The sequence below is a fragment of the Coregonus lavaretus genome (genome assembly GCF_964263955.1).
Source record: "Coregonus lavaretus genome assembly, chromosome: 3".
In the NCBI taxonomy this organism is placed as follows: domain Eukaryota; kingdom Metazoa; phylum Chordata; class Actinopteri; order Salmoniformes; family Salmonidae; genus Coregonus; species Coregonus lavaretus.
In genome coordinates this window covers 50,778,275-50,796,338 of record NC_139990.1, presented here as the reverse complement: position 1 = coordinate 50,796,338, position 18,064 = coordinate 50,778,275, and the positions used below count along the sequence as shown (strand labels likewise).

General features: G+C 47.2%; 1 protein-coding gene across 1 annotated transcript in view; it reads right to left on the bottom strand.

Annotated features, from left to right (window-relative positions):
- LOC311116714 (protein tweety homolog 1-like) overlaps window positions 1-18,064 on the bottom strand; it is a gene marked incomplete at its 5' end in the record, with an annotated part of 33,735 nt that extends 15,671 nt beyond the window's left edge. Inside the window, 6 exons of the mRNA XM_084157443.1 lie at window positions 10,715-10,787; window positions 11,254-11,349; window positions 11,542-11,879; window positions 12,489-12,600; window positions 14,563-14,792; window positions 17,930-18,064. Coding sequence (XP_084013569.1) covers window positions 10,715-10,787; window positions 11,254-11,349; window positions 11,542-11,879; window positions 12,489-12,600; window positions 14,563-14,792; window positions 17,930-18,064 — 984 coding nt within the window. The remainder of the gene's footprint in view (window positions 1-10,714; window positions 10,788-11,253; window positions 11,350-11,541; window positions 11,880-12,488; window positions 12,601-14,562; window positions 14,793-17,929) is intronic.

Here is an 18,064-nt window from a genome sequence, read left to right as displayed (position 1 = left end):
CTCCATGCTGTGTAGATATACTGGCTCTCTCCACGCTGTATAGACCTACTGTCCCTCTCCATACTGTATAGACCTACTGTCCCTCTCCATGCTGTGTAGATATTCTGTCCCTCTCCACGCTGTATAGACCTACTGTCTCTCTCCATACTGTATAGATCTACTGTCCCTCTCCATACTGTATAGACCTACTGTTCCTCTCCATACTGTATAGACCTACTGTCCCTCTCCATACTGTGTAGACCTGTCCCTCTCCATACTGTGTAGACCTACTGTCTCTCTCCATGCTGTGTAGATATACTGTCCCTATCCACGCTGTATAGACCTACTGTCCCTCTCCATACTGTATAGACCTACTGTCCCTCTCCATACTGTATAGACCCACTGTCCCTCTACACGCTGTATAGACCTACTGTCCCTCTCCACGCTGTATAGACCTTCTGTCCCTCTCCACGCTGTATAGACCTACTGTCCCTCTCCATGCTGTGTAGATATACTATCCCTCTCCACGCTGTGTAGACCTACTGTCCCTCTCCATACTGTATAGACCTACTGTCCCTCTCCATACTGTATAGACCTACTGTCCCTCTCCATACTGTGTAGACCTGTCCCTCTCCATACTGTGTAGACCTGTCCCTCTCATACTGTGTAGACCTACTGTCTCTCTCCATACTGTATAGACCTACTGTCCCTCTCCATACTGTATAGACCTACTGTCCCTCTCCATACTGTATAGACCTACTGTCCCTCTCCATACTGTGTAGACCTACTGTCCTTCTCCATACTGTATAGACCTACTGTCTCTCTCCATGCTGTGTAGATATACTGTCCCTCTCCACGCTGTATAGACCTACTGTCCCTCTCCATACTGTATAGATCTACTGTCCCTCTCCATACTGTATAGACCTACTGTCCCTCTCCATACTGTATAGACCTACTGTCCCTCTCCATACTGTGTAGACCTGTCCCTCTCCATACTGTGTAGACCTACTGTCTCTCTCCATGCTGTGTAGATATACTGTCCCTCTCCACGCTGTATAGACCTACTGTTCTCTCCATACTGTGTAGACCTACTGTCTCTCTCCATACTGTGTAGACCTACTGTCCCTCTCCATACTGTGTAGACCTGTCCCTCTCCATACTGTGTAGACCTACTGTCTCTCTCCATACTGTGTAGACCTGTCCCTCTCCATACTGTATAGACCTACTGTCCCTCTCCATACTGTATAGACCTACTGTCCCTCTCCATACTGTGTAGACCTACTGTCCTTCTCCATACTGTATAGACCTACTGTCTCTCTCCATGCTGTGTAGATATACTGTCCCTCTCCACGCTGTATAGACCTACTGTCCCTCTCCATACTGTATAGACCTACTGTCCCTCTCCATACTGTATAGACCTACTGTCCCTCTCCATACTGTGTAGACCTGTCCCTCTCCATACTGTGTAGACCTACTGTCTCTCTCCATGCTGTGTAGATATACTGTCCCTCTCCACGCTGTATAGACCTACTGTCCCTCTCCATACTGTATAGACCTACTGTCCCTCTCCATACTGTGTAGACCTACTGTCCCTCTCCATACTGTATAGACCTACTGTCCCTCTCCATACTGTGTAGACCTACTGTCCCTCTCCATGCGGTATAGACCTATTGTCCCTCTCCATACTATGTTGATCTACTGTCCCTCTCCATACTGTGTAGACCTACTGTCCCTCTCCATGCTGTGTAGACCTACTGTCCCTCTCCATACTGTATAGACCTACTGTCCCTCTCCATACTGTATAGACCTACTGTCCCTCTCCATGCGGTATAGACCTACTGTCCCTCTCCATGCTGTGTAGACCTACTGTCCCTCTCCATAATGTGTAGACCTGTCCCTCTCCATACTATGTTGATCTACTGTCCCTCTCCATACTGTGTAGACCTACTGTCCCTCTCCACGCTGTGTAGACCTACTGTCCCTCTCCATACTGTATATACCTACTGTCCCTCTCCATGCTATATAGACCTACTTTCCCTCTCCACGCTGTATAGACCTACTGTCCCTCTCCACGCTGTATAGACCTACTGTCCCTCTCCAAACTGTATAGACCTACTGTCCCTCTCCACACTGTATAGACCTACTGTCCCTCTCCACGCTGTATAGACCTACTGTCCCTCTCCACGCTGTATAGACCTACTGTCCATCTCTACGCTGTATAGACCTACTGTCCCTCTCCATGCTGTATAGACCTACTGTCCCTCTCCATACTTTATAGACCTACTGTCCCTCTCCATGCTGTATAGACCTACTTTCCCTCTCCATGCTGTATAGACCTACTGTCCCTCTCCACACTGTATAGACCTACTGTCCCTCTCCACGCTGTATAGACCTACTGTCCCTCTCCACACTGTATATACCTACTGTCCCTCTCCACGCTGTATAGACCTACTGTCCCTCTCCACGCTGTATAGACCTACTGTCTCTCTCCATGCTGTATAGACCTACTGTCCCTCTCCACGCTGTATATACCTACTGTCCCTCTCCATACTGTATAGACCTACTGTCCCTCTCCACGCTGTATAGACCTACTGTCCCTCTCCACGCTGTATAGACCTACTGTCCCTCTCCATACTGTATAGACCTACTGTCTCTCTCCATACTGTATAGACCCACTGTCCCTCTCCACGCTGTATAGACCTACTGTCCCTCTCCACGCTGTATAGACCTACTGTCCCTCTCCACGCTGTATAGACCTACAGTCCCTCTCCACGCTGTATAGACCTACTGTTCCTCTCCATGCTGTGTAGATATACTGTCCCTCTCCACGCTGTGTAGACCTACTGTCCCTCTCAATACTGTATAGACCTACTGTCCCTCTCCACACTGTATAGACCTACTGTCTCTCTCCATGCTGTGTAGATATACTGTCCCTCTCCACGCTGTATAGACCTATTGTCCCTCTCCATACTGTATAGATCTACTGTCCCTCTCCATACTGTATAGACCTACTGTCCCTCTCCACACTGTATAGACCTACTGTCCCTCTCCATACTGTGTAGACCTTTCCCCCTCCATACTGTGTAGACCTACTGTCTCTCTCCATGCTGTGTAGATATACTGTCCCTCTCCACGCTGTATAGACCTACTGTCCCTCTCCATACTGTATAGACCTACTGTCCCTCTTCATGCTGTGTAGATATACTGTCCCTCTCCACGCTGTATAGACCTACTGTCCCTCTCCATACTGTATAGATCTACTGTCCCTCTCCATACTGTATAGACCTACTGTCCCTCTCCACACTGTATAGACCTACTGTCCCTCTCCATACTGTGTAGACCTACTGTCTCTCTCCATGCTGTGTATATATACTGTCCCTCTCCACGCTGTATAGACCTACTGTCCCTCTCCATACTGTATAGACCTACTGTCCCTCTCCATGCTGTATAGACCTACTGTCCCTCTCCACGCTGTATAGACCTACTGTCCCTCTCCACGCTGTATAGACCTACTGTCCCTCTCCACACTGTATAGACCTACTGTGCCTCTCCACACTGTATAGACCTACTGTGCCTCTCTACGCTGTATAGACCTACTGTCCATCTCTACGCTGTATAGACCTACTGTCCCTCTCCATGCTGTATAGACCTACTGTCCCTCTCCATACTGTATAGACCTACTGTCCCTCTTCATGCTGTGTAGATATACTGTCCCTCTCCACGCTGTATAGAGCTACTGTCCCTCTCCATACTGTATAGACCTACTGTCCCTCTCCATACTGTATATACCCACTGTCCCTCTCCATGCTGTATAGACCTACTGTCCCTCTCCACGCTGTATAGACCTACTGTCCCTCTCCACGCTGTATAGACCTACTGTCCCTCTCCACGCTGTATAGACCTACTGTCCCTCTCCATGCTGTGTAGATATACTGTCCCTCTCCACGCTGTGTAGACCTACTGTCCCTCTCCATACTGTATAGACCTACTGTCCCTCTCCACACTGTATAGACCTACTGTCCCTCTCCATACTGTATAGACCTACTGTCCCTCTCCATACTGTGTAGACCTGTCCCTCTCCATACTGTGTAGACCTGTCCCTCTCCATACTGTGTAGACCTGTCCCTCTCCATACTGTGTAGACCTACTGTCCCTCTCCATACTGTATAGACCTACTGTCCCTCTCCATACTGTATAGACCTACTGTCCCTCTCCATACTGTGTAGACTTACTGTCCTTCTCCATACTGTATAGACCTACTGTCTCTCTCCATGCTGTGTAGATATACTGTCCCTCTCCACGCTGTATAGACCTACTGTCCCTCTCCATACTGTATAGACCTACTGTCCCTCTCCATGTTGTTTAGACCTACTGTCCCTCTCCACGCTGTATAGACCTACTGACCCTCTCCACGCTGTATAGACCTACTGTCCCTCTCCACACTGTATAGACCTACTGTGCCTCTCCACACTGTATAGACCTACTGTGCCTCTCTACGCTGTATAGACCTACTGTCCATCTCTACGCTGTATAGACCTACTGTCCCTCTCCATGCTGTATAGACCTACTGTCCCTCTCCATACTTTATAGACCTACTGTCCCTCTCCATGCTGTATAGACCTACTTTTCCTCTCCATGCTGTATAGACCTACTTTCCCTCTCCACGCTGTATAGACCTACTGTCCCTCTCCACGCTGTATAGACCTACTGTCCCTCTCCACACTGTATAGACCTACTGTCCCTCTCCACGCTGTATAGACCTACTGTCCCTCTCCACACTGTATATACCTACTGTCCCTCTCCACACTGTATAGACCTACTGTTCCTCTCCACGCTGTATAGACCTACTGTCTCTCTCCATGCTGTATAGACCTACTGTCCCTCTCCACGCTGTATAGACCTATGTCCCTCTCCATGCTGTATAGACCTACTGTCCCTCCCCATGCTGTATAGACCTACTGTCCCTCTCCATACTGTATAGACCTACTGTCCTTCTCCATACTGTGTAGACCTGTCCCTCTCCATACTGTGTAGACCTGTCCCTCTCCATACTGTGTAGACCTACTGTCTCTCTCCATACTGTATAGACCTACTGTCCCTCTCCATACTGTATAGACCTACTGTCCCTCTCCATACTGTATAGTCCTACTGTCCCTCTCCATACTGTGTAGACCTACTGTCCTTCTCCACGCTGTATAGACCTACTGTCCCTCTCCATACTGTATAGATCTACTGTCCCTCTCCATACTGTATAGACCTACTGTCCCTCTCCACACTGTATAGACCTACTGTCCCTCTCCATACTGTGTAGACCTGTCCCTCTCCATACTGTGTAGACCTACTGTCTCTCTCCATGCTGTGTAGATATACTATCCCTCTCCACGCTGTGTAGACCTACTGTCCCTCTCCATACTGTATAGACCTACTGTCCCTCTCCATACTGTATAGACCTACTGTCCCTCTCCATACTGTGTAGACCTGTCCCTCTCATACTGTGTAGACCTACTGTCTCTCTCCATACTGTATAGACCTACTGTCCCTCTCCATACTGTATAGACCTACTGTCCCTCTCCATACTGTATAGACCTACTGTCCCTCTCCATACTGTGTAGACCTACTGTCCTTCTCCATACTGTATAGACCTACTGTCTCTCTCCATGCTGTGTAGATATACTGTCCCTCTCCACGCTGTATAGACCTACTGTCCCTCTCCATACTGTATAGATCTACTGTCCCTCTCCATACTGTATAGACCTACTGTCCCTCTCCACACTGTATAGACCTACTGTCCCTCTCCATACTGTGTAGACCTACTGTCTCTCTCCATGCTGTGTAGATATACTGTCCCTCTCCACGCTGTATAGACCTACTGTCCCTCTCCATACTGTATAGACCTACTGTCCCTCTCCATACTGTATATACCCACTGTCCCTCTCCACGCTGTATAGACCTACTGTCCCTCTCCACGCTGTATAGACCTACTGTCCCTCTCCACGCTGTATAGACCTACTGTCCCTCTCCACGCTGTATAGACCTACTGTCCCTCTCCATGCTGTGTAGATATACTGTCCCTCTCCACGCTGTGTAGACCTACTGTCCCTCTCCATACTGTATAGACCTACTGTCCCTCTCCACACTGTATAGACCTACTGTCCCTCTCCATACTGTATAGACCTACTGTCCCTCTCCATACTGTGTAGACCTGTCCCTCTCCATACTGTGTAGACCTGTCCCTCTCCATACTGTGTAGACCTGTCCCTCTCCATACTGTGTAGACCTACTGTCTCTCTCCATACTGTATAGACCTACTGTCCCTCTCCATACTGTATAGACCTACTGTCCCTCTCCATACTGTGTAGACTTACTGTCCTTCTCCATACTGTATAGACCTACTGTCTCTCTCCATGCTGTGTAGATATACTGTCCCTCTCCACGCTGTATAGACCTACTGTCCCTCTCCATACTGTATAGATCTACTGTCCCTCTCCATACTGTATAGACCTACTGTCCCTCTCCACACTGTATAGACCTACTGTCCCTCTCCATACTGTGTAGACCTGTCCCTCTCCATACTGTATAGACCTACTGTCCCTCTCCATACTGTATAGACCTACTGTCCCTCTCCATACTGTGTAGACCTGTTCATCTCCATACTGTGTAGACCTGTCCATCTCCATACTGTGTAGACCTACTGTCTCTCTCCATGCTGTGTAGATATACTGTCCCTCTCCACGCTGTATAGACCTACTGTCCCTCTCCATACTGTATAGACCTACTGTCCCTCTCCATACTGTATAGACCCACTGTCCCTCTCCACGCTGTATAGACCTACTGTCCCTCTCCACGCTGTATAGACCTACTGTCCCTCTCCACGCTGTATAGACCTACTGTCCCTCTCCATGCTGTGTAGATATACTGTCCCTCTCCACGCTGTGTAGACCTACTGTCCCTCTCCATACTGTATAGACCTACTGTCCCTCTCCACACTGTATAGACCTACTGTCCCTCTCCATACTGTATAGACCTACTGTCCCTCTCCATACTGTGTAGACCTGTCCCTCTCCATACTGTGTAGACCTGTCCCTCTCCATACTGTGTAGACCTACTGTCTCTCTCCATACTGTATAGACCTACTGTCCCTCTCCATACTGTATAGACCTACTGTCCCTCTCCATACTGTATAGACCTACTGTCCCTCTCCATACTGTGTAGACTTACTGTCCTTCTCCATACTGTATAGACCTACTGTCTCTCTCCATGCTGTGTAGATATACTGTCCCTCTCCACGCTGTATAGACCTACTGTCCCTCTCCATACTGTATAGATCTACTGTCCCTCTCCATACTGTATAGACCTACTGTCCCTCTCCACACTGTATAGACCTACTGTCCCTCTCCATACTGTGTAGACCTGTCCCTCTCCATACTGTGTAGACCTACTGTCTCTCTCCATGCTGTGTAGATATACTGTCCCTCTCCACGCTGTATAGACCTACTGTCCCTCTCTATACTGTATAGACCTACTGTCCCTCTCCATGCTGTGTAGATATACTGTCCCTCTCCACGCTGAATAGACCTACTGTCCCTCTCCATACTGTATAGATCTACTGTCCCTCTCCATACTGTATAGACCTACTGTCCCTCTCCACACTGTATAGACCTACTGTCCCTCTCCATACTGTGTAGACCTGTCCCTCTCCATACTGTGTAGACCTACTGTCTCTCTCCATGCTGTGTAGATATACTGTCCCTCTCCACGCTGTATAGACCTACTGTCCCTCTCCATACTGTATAGACCTACTGTCCCTCTCCATGCTGTATAGACCTACTGTCCCTCTCCACGCTGTATAGACCTACTGTCCCTCTCCACGCTGTATAGACCTACTGTCCTTCTCCACACTGTATAGACCTACTGTGCCTCTCCACACTGTATAGACATACTGTCCCTCTCCATACTGTATAGATCTACTGTCCCTCTCCATACTGTATAGACCTACTGTCCCTCTCCATACTGTATAGACCTACTGTCCCTCTCCATACTGTGTAGACCTGTCCCTCTCCATACTGTGTAGACCTACTGTCTCTCTCCATGCTGTGTAGATATACTGTCCCTCTCCATGCTGTATAGACCTACTGTCTCTCTCCATACTGTGTAGACCTACTGTCTCTCTCCATACTGTGTAGACCTACTGTTTCTCTCCATACTGTGTAGACCTACTGTCCCTCTCCATACTGTGTAGACCTGTCCCTCTCCATACTGTGTAGACCTACTGTCTCTCTCCATACTGTGTAGACCTGTCCCTCTCCATACTGTATAGACCTACTGTCCCTCTCCATACTGTATAGACCTACTGTCCCTCTCCATACTGTGTAGACTTACTGTCCTTCTCCATACTGTATAGACCTACTGTCTCTCTCCATGCTGTGTAGATATACTGTCCCTCTCCATGCTGTATAGACCTACTGTCCCTCTCCATACTGTATAGACCTACTGTCCCTCTCCATACTGTATAGACCTACTGTCCCTCTCCATACTGTGTAGACCTGTCCCTCTCCATACTGTGTAGACCTACTGTCTCTCTCCATGCTGTGTAGATATACTGTCCCTCTCCACGCTGTATAGACCTACTGTCCCTCTCCATACTGTATAGACCTACTGTCCCTCTCCATACTGTGTAGACCTACTGTCCCTCTCCATACTGTATAGACCTACTGTCCATCTCCATGCGGTATAGACCTACTGTCCCTCTCCATACTATGTTGATCTACTGTCCCTCTCCATACTGTGTAGACCTACTGTCCCTCTCCATGCTGTGTAGACCTACTGTCCCTCTCCATACTGTATAGACCTACTGTCCCTCTCCATACTGTATAGACCTACTGTCCCTCTCCATGCGGTATAGACCTACTGTCCCTCTCCATGCTGTGTAGACCTACTGTCCCTCTCCATACTGTGTAGACCTGTCCCTCTCCATACTATGTTGATCTACTGTCCCTCTCCATACTGTGTAGACCTACTGTCCCTCTCCATGCTGTGTAGACCTACTGTCCCTCTCCATACTGTGTAGACCTGTCCCTCTCCATACTGTGTAGACCTACTGTCTCTCTCCATACTGTGTAGACCTACTGTCCCTCTCCATACTGTGTAGACCTGTCCCTCTCCATACTGTGTAGACCTACTGTCTCTCTCCATACTGTGTAGACCTACTGTCCCTCTCCATACTGTGTAGACCTGTCCCTCTCCATACTGTGTAGACCGACTGTCTCTCTCCATACTGTGTAGACCTGTCCCTCTCCATACTGTATAGACCTACTGTCCCTCTCCATACTGTGTAGACCTACTCTGCATTTCTCTTTCCATCTCACTCTTTCCCATCTACCTCTCTCATCCTGCTTTTCTCCTCTCTCAACTGTTTCCTCCCTTTCTCTATCACTATCATCCTCTCTCTCTCGCTCTTTCCATTTACATCGATCCCTTCCTTTTTCACCTCTCCTGCCAGGATAAGAGTGTCTGCTAAATGACTTAAATTTAAATAATGTGAAAAGAGCTCGAGGCACACAGACACAGAGCAAGGGGCAGGCTGGCCAGGAGAGGGAGTGAGAGACCCAGACCCACACAGAGAGAGAGTCGGTCCAGGGCAGTATAGACCCACAGCTGGGTCATTGTTTCCCTCTCAGTGGCCAGGGACAGAAGGGCTCTGTGTGGACTGCTGGATGGGCTCTGACATCTCCAGCCAGCTCCACATGACACTGGTCTGCTTGAAACAGACGCACAACTCTTAACTCTCCCTCCAGTCCCAGCCAGCAACACTGTCGTTTTTTAGACTTTCAACCTTCTTTCACAGACACAGGGGCACACACACAAATGTCTCCCCTCCCAATGCCCTTCTCTCCTGACAAACTTCCAAGGCATGGATTTGGAATGGGACAGTTGCAAGAAAGAACACTCCCTGCCAGTTCTAAGCAAATGTCATCAACAGTTCTATATTCTCATCTTGCTGCCAGTTCTTTATCACAGCAATATTGAATAAAGATCTCTATGTTCTCTATTCCCTCCAAATGCCATAATAATATGTTGCTGTGACTGTAATGATGTGTTGTTGTTTGTAGAACACAGCAGTGTTGTGGTAGGCATCAATCAATGGAATGGCCAAGATTCTGTCATAGCGTAGAATCGAATGGTGCTTTTACTGTCCCACTAAGACACTGCCCTAAACAAACACTTTCTCCAACCCCCTCTCTCTGGGTTCCGGTGAGTCTTTGGAGAAGTTCTCTCTCTCTCTCTCTCTCTCTCCCTCTCTCTCTCTCTCTCCCTCCCTCCCTCCCTCCCTCCAAGCCATACGCCCACACACAAGCGCTTACATGCACAACTTACATAAGCACCCCCCCACACACACTCTCTCTCTGCTCACAAACTCACAGAAAATACACATACACACTCATTTCTGCCCCATTCTCCCTCCTTCTTGGTCCCTTGGTGCCATGACTGCAGTGTTCCCTAGGAGGCCAGTCTTTTCACAGTTTAGCACAATGGGCACAGAGACACACAGAAAGCAATACAGAAACACATACACACAGACAGAAACACACAGTCATTCTGTTCTGCTCTGGCCAGGACTTCTTTAAGGCATTCCTTAGATACTCTCTAGCCAGCCATGAACAGTCAACTCCCTCCCTTCCCCTCAACAACACACACCACCCCTCCTCCTCTCCTATCTTTATCTGTCAGTACTCACCACCACAGTGGCAGTCTCCAGGCCCAGGGAGCCCCAGCTCAGGAACAAAGCCAGCCAGGCCAGCACCGTCATCCTGGGAGGGGAAACACCACACACACAGGGGTCAGCTAAGCACCAAACACACCTCCTAGGAACCATCAGATATTATACAGCCCACATGACACAGAGTCACAGAGCATTTCAAAGCTCAGTGTTGTTCGATACAATACACCACACAGGGTTTAACTGTCTGTCGGTCTGTGTGTGTGTGTGTGTGTGTGTGTGTGTCTGTCTCTCTGTGTGTGTGTGTCTGTCTGTCTCTCTCTGTGTGTCTGTCTGTCTGTCTCTGTGTGTGTGTGTCTGTCTCTCTCTGTGTGTGTCTGTCTGTCTCTCTGTGTGTGTGTGTGTGTGTGTGTGTGTGTCTGTCTCTGTGTGTGTGTGTGTGTGTGTGTGTCTGTCTGTCTCTCTGTGTGTGTGTGTGTGTGTGTGTCTGTCTCTCTCTGTGTGTGTGTGTGTGTGTGTGTGTGTGTGTGTGTGTGTGTGTGTGTGTGTGCGCTTACAGGATGAGGAGCCAGCGGGCCTGTTTGGCTAGGCCCAGAAGGATGAACAGACACACTAGGAGGTCCAGCAGCAACAGCAGCACGTAGGACAGCCACCTACAGCACAGGAGATAACAGAGAACCACACAATGCAGGGAATAAACTTCCAAATACATTTCTATGGTGCTTTGAACGCAAAACTCAATCTTTCAGCAAACCACAAGGGAGTGATATACTGGCGCACGCTGTGTGTGTTCTTAACAACCAATTTGAAACATTGAAGAAGACACTCCCACTCCCTTCCCTCACCTGTAGTCTTCGTTGACCATCAGTGTGTTGGCTGCCCAGCCAGGGGAGAAGGGGCTGGGCATGACCCCTCCGGCTGGTGCCACTGTGGGGGCCATGGAGGGTGGCACAGGGGTGAGGGCCGCTATGGGGGGATCACTGCTGCTGTTGCTGCTGTTCCAGGCACCCCCGTCAGAGGAGTGGGCCATGGTCAGAGAGGTGAGCAGGGACACCACGTTCTCTGACAGTCTCCTACAGTTCCGGGTGGACACCAAGTAGGGCTTACTGCCTGTAAACAGCTCCTCCATGGTGGTCAGGGGCCCAGCGATAGACAGCTGCAGCCCAGAGATGGTGTCTGAAACCTGGGGAGGCGGAGAGGGAGGGGTGGGCAGGACAGAGAGGTGGAGGTTATGAGTCATACAATCAATCTTATGGTCATGTAATCATAGAGAGTTTGTAGTTGTATAATCAACAACATGGGGTGGGTGGAGATTGTTTTTCTTTGTCATTTAGGGGGGTTAAAAGCATGTAAGAGAGAAGTTCCATACTTCCATCCAGCCTGTGAATGAGTGTAGGATTCCTCCCTCCATCGTGTACAGAGGAAAGAGGGCATCCATCACCCAGACATATAAACCACTGAGTGACCGCATGAGGACAGACAGATCCATATCATGCCTGACACAAGTTTACACCCCACTTTCTCTCCCTCTCTGCCAATCTATCTACCTCTCTCTCTCTCTCTCACACACACACACACACACACACACACACACACACACACACACACACACACACACACACACACACACACACACACACACACACACACACACACACACACACACACACACACACACACACACACACACACACACACACACACACACACACACACACACACACACACACAGTGCAGGGTAGATATTGTGCATGTCTGAAATTTGCTGGGAGGGAGGAGCTGTAGCACTCACCAGCAGATCGATGGAAGCTAGTGTGTAATTGGCTGTGAGAAGAGACGAAGTCAACTGATATATCCCATCATTAGCCTCACTGTTGCCGTAGAAACCAACGCCTATGGCGACACTGCGAAAAGGGGAACAGGGATTGAGGGAGAGAGGGAGGGAGAGAGATTCATGTTTAATTCAGTTTGAACTGTATGTACATATTAAATTAATTTGACACTACAAGATAGAACTGGTGAGAGTGATGTGAAACGTGAGAAATGGATGAACAAACGACTGAAGGAAAACTACAAAATACAAGATAGCTTTGAAGAGTCTTAGCAGTTTCAGCATTTTAGTCTTCAGTCAGCGTGGTATTAGAAACGTCAAAAATAATCACATATATATCTCTGTTATTCAAATATTCAGATTAAGGCTTAGGCCAGATGTTCACCAAATCCCATCGCACCCGAGAGCAATGGTATGACCCAATCTCCCACAAAGTATGTGACCCAGATTAGAAAGCGGGGGGGAAAGAGGGGGGTGTTTCATACAGTCAAACATGTATGTTTTTCTATGACAGCATCACGTGTGTACCGGTACCCCCTGTATATAACCTCCCTACTGTTATTTTATTTTACTGCTGCACTTTAATTATTTGCTATTTAAATTTTTTTCTTAAAAACTACATTGTTGGTTAAGGGCTTATAAGTAAGCATTTCACTGTAATGTCTACACCTGTTGTATTCGGCGCATGTGGCAAATAAAATTTGATTTGATATATGTGCTCTGATGCACTACATGAAGAATAGGGTGTCATTTGACATTTTCCCACAATGCATTTCTAAAACTAAGATGTCTACTACCAAAAGCAGAAATTGCAATGTCTCCCCTTTTTCCATCCAAACAACAAGAAGGTCATGTATCAGAGAGAGAGAGAGAGAGAGATGACATCATCACGGCCCGCGGGGGGGAACAGGACCACCATAACACAAACGTCTGCATAATGATGACATCACTGAAGCAGAAATCAGATCTGGAGCACACTGTGCTGTTTGATAAAGCAGTGACATCAACTGAGGCTGACAATGCAATCCGATAACATGTGACATATGACAACGCTATGCTGCTGAGATGGGAGAGGACATTAAACATCATACAGTGTCAGAGCTGAAGGTGTTTAACTGTAGGTTTTGTATACGATAACCCAATCTGACTTCTAATCTGAACCTCTAACCCAGTTCCACTGCTTTTTTCTTCATTCTTCTCCTCTAATCAGGGACTGATTAAGACCTGGGACACCAGGTGGGTGCAATTAATAATCAGGTAGAACAGAAAACCAGCAGTACTCCAAACCTCATAGGGTAAGATCTGAATACTTGCTGCAATCTCCTCATGCTTCTCATGCAAACTCAAAATAAACATCCCGTCACAATGTGACTAAATGCCCTCCTGACAGTGGATGACAGCATGGTCACCAGAGAGAGCGAGAACAGAGGAGAGAGGATTCAATACGCCGAGGTGGGACTTCTGACATCATCGTCACATTGATAGGAAACCACGATTCAATTTCTAAACCGCAAACATCCTGTCACAAGCCCAAACCCCTAACCTCAGTGGCCTGGTCCCTGTGGTCAAATCACAACTTGACCACGGTCAGCTAGGTCAACTGTCTGTGTCAGATATTGCCAGGAGCAAAATACTAACACATCGTAAAGAAGCGACAGTGCTTTTCTACAGTGCTCTGAAAATCACTTACATCAAGACACACATGGTTATTGGACCATTGGGAAATAATATAAGTTAGAAGGTGGTAATTCTGTATTATAGAAAGGATTCCATTTCCTCTTTCCTTGTGACAAATGGTCACATGGTTTGGTCATATGATTTGACCACACTTCATGAATACAACACTCACAATGATATTGATGTCACAAAGACACCAGGACATCACAATGACCCTCATAATGACATCAAAACGACATCACAATAACCCTCACGACATCACAACATCCCAATGACCCGCATAAAGAGGTCACAATGACCCTCATAATAACATCACAATGACCCTGGCAGTGACGTCACAATAACCTCTCCACCTCACCAGCACAGTGTGACAGCCGCCACCGACACCCAGGTGACGCAGCAGATACCCCGGCCCTTCCTGCCTCCGTATCCGTGGCCCGTGCTGCCCTCTTCCTCATCCTCCTCTTCCTCAGATCCCTCACTCCGGTCACCACGGCGACAGCAGCAGTAGTGTATAAGGAAGGAGATAATGACAAGGAGGGAGAGAATGAGAGCAATGGCCGAGAGACTAGAGAGGACCAGTAGAGTCTGAGAGAGAGAGAGAGAGAGAGAGAGAGGGGGGGGGGGGGGGGGGGGGGGTTAGAGGAGGGTCAGTAAATCAAATAAAACACAGCACTTTACAGACTGATGCTTATGGTAACACTGTCATTGTACTTGATTGCATAATGGAAATTGCATTGCTAAGTAACATTATCGCTCTGGGCAAAAACCTGAAATAACGTAAAATCAATGTCTATATTTGGTTGATACTTAATTGCGTTGTCAACAAATGTGAATTATATTTGAAATAAATCAACCCTTGAAATTCTGTTGTTGATTTATAGTTGAAATCTGGTTAGAATTTGTATACGTTTTTTTCTTCGTTTTTCCACCCCCAAAAAAGTGTTTTCAACCTAAAATTGTTGACAGACGACATTGATAAAATGTTGGTTCAACATATTTTTGCCCGACGGAATAGAACTGTATTTCACAGATACATCACGCACCACTGTCTTACTAATAGAAGGAGTGACATTCCAATGAGCCTCCTCCACACCATTTGAGAGTGAAATATTGAGAACAGACTGTAGCAGCAAGGGTTGGGTCAATGTCTCAATATACTGTGATATGGATAACATCAGGGATTCAGAGCAGCTGGGAGGTGCACATGTTAGTCATGAAGACATCTTTGAATTCCCAGCCTTCATCATGCAAACCTCAATATTCTGCAATAATCCCTACAGTGTATTTATGCAAAATAGCACAGGTCGATATTGTGATAATGAAAATCGCAATATTAATATACTGTATATGTCATTTAGCAGACACTTTTATCCAAAGCATACATTTTACGTATGGGTGGTCCCGGGAATCAAACCCACTACCCTGACGTTACAAGCGCCATGCTCTACTAACTGAGCTACAAAGTACCACAACAAAGTACCACAATATTCTTAGGTCCTATAATTCCACCGTGAGTCCTACCTACCCAAGCAGTGGAAGTGAAAGGTGATTAGAACATAAAGTGTATAAAGTTATCCAGGGGACATCAACTAAAAAGCTGGAGGCTTTTTTCACACCGCACACACACACACACACACACACACACACACACACACGCCACACACACACACACACAAATCTGTATGGCTCCATACAGAAGAGCATATATACTACAAACATTAACCAGTAATTGAATGTAATAATATAATTCCTGACTGTTTAACAGACATAGTGAACATTAGTAAGGGTTAAAAGCTGCCTTGCATCTCCACACTACTACCTCTGCTGCAAGCTGTAGTGAACATTAACAGTACCGTTACTAAGCCTTATCACATCTCTCCTGCAGCTCATCATCAGCCTGCACTCTGACATACTAACGTCTATCATACTCAACTTTACTGGAGAGTGCATTTAGCCAGAACACATATCTACAGCATTATCCCTCTCCATCTGCCCGTCTCCCTCCCTCCCTCCCTCATTTTCCTCTCCTCCACCTTATCTCTTATTCCTCTCAGCTGCCTCCTGCTCTCTATAACCCCCTACCAATCCATGTTCCCCACTTCTCCCTCGCCCGCTTTCTCTCTCCCCTCCCTCCCTCCCTCCCTCCCTCTCTCCCTCTCTCTCTCTCTAGACCACTGCATGTCTATTAATAATCAGTGACCTATTTAAATACATTCACTGCCATCTCTCCCTCTCCCTTTCTCTCTCCCTCTCTTTCTGCCACGTCTTCTGTTCCTCACTACCTCCTCACCTTACTCTCCCTCTTCACTCTCTTTTTCTCTCTCCAAGCGCTTTCCATTTATTTTGTCTTTCTCTACTGGCGGATCATTTGAGAATCCCTCTCTCGGTACTGTAGACATGTTGTAAACATTGAATGTGTGTGACGTAGGGATTAGGGTTTACATGTCACCAAGCCCACTGGAAGGGAATGGTGAAACCTAGAAATGAACAACACAACAAAATGGTGTGTTTTCTACCACAAAGACAATATTCTTCTACTTCTACATTGTCTCCAGATTAAGATCCACTAAAACCAAATCCTACTCAAATGCAAAACCGTACTGTGTAACTTTTATAATTGCATGACGATGATGAGAATGAACGTGAAATAAGATGGAGTCTGTAGTGGAGCTGAGGGGTGTAAACTGAACTGTGGTGGAGATGAGAACAGAACAGTGTAATTAAGTGGAGCTGAGGGATGTTATCTGAACTGTGGTGGAGATGAGAACAGAACAGTGTAATTAAGTGGAGCTGAGGGATGTTATCTGAACTGTGGTGGAGATGAGAACAGAACAGTGTAATTAAGTGGAGCTGAGGGATGTTATCTGAACTGTGGTGGAGATGAGAACAGAACAGTGTAATTAAGTGGAGCTGAGGGGTGTAAACTGAACTGTGGTGGAGATGAGAACAGAACAGTGTAATTAAGTGGAGCTGAGGGATGTAAACTGAACTGTGGTGGAGATGAGAACAGAACAGTGTAATTAAGTGGAGCTGAGGGGTGTAAACTGAACTGTGGTGGAGATGAGAACAGAACAGTGTAATTAAGTGGAGCTGAGGGGTGTAAACTGAACTGTGGTGGAGATGAGAACAGAACAGTGTAATTAAGTGGAGCTGAGGGGTGTAAACTGAACTGTGGTGGAGATGAGAACAGAACAGTGTAATTAAGTGGAGCTGAGGGATGTAAACTGAACTGTGGTGGAGATGAGAACAGAACAGTGTAATTAAGTGCTAACAGCTTTGAGGAGAGACAGCCAGATGGTGTAATATTTCTGATGAGTTGAGATCCAGGTCAAGATTCTTCTGAGCGGTCTGGGCTTGTTTCCCTGTCAATAACTAGGCCACTTGCACCACTAGCATGAATAAGCTGTTTAAATGCTCTAATAATACCACTAGGATTCTGCAGATACCGCTGCGCAAACAGAGAGGGCTCTTTATGGTGCAGTATTTAACATGGGGGGGGGGGGGGGGGGGGGGGTCTGTATCATTGCGGTATCAGATTTGGTTGTCATTCTTACCAAGTGCAATACATATTTTTCATTGAATCTTAGCTGTCTTTTATTGTCGATCTTGTTGTTTGAACCAAGAGATTACTTAAGATAAATATGAATCAATCAGTTGTGCTGTGTGATTGGCCAGTTGTAGTTTGTGATGGGATGTGATTCGCTGTTGGCGTTTTCTGTTACCTGTTGGTACTCCCAGCTGTCGGGGATGAAGAGGTTGTCTCTCATCGTCATGGTGAGGTCCAGCCGGGGGAGGGCGTGGCACATCCTCACCCATAGCGAAGGGATGTAGCTGGGCACGGTCGCCATGGCAGCCAT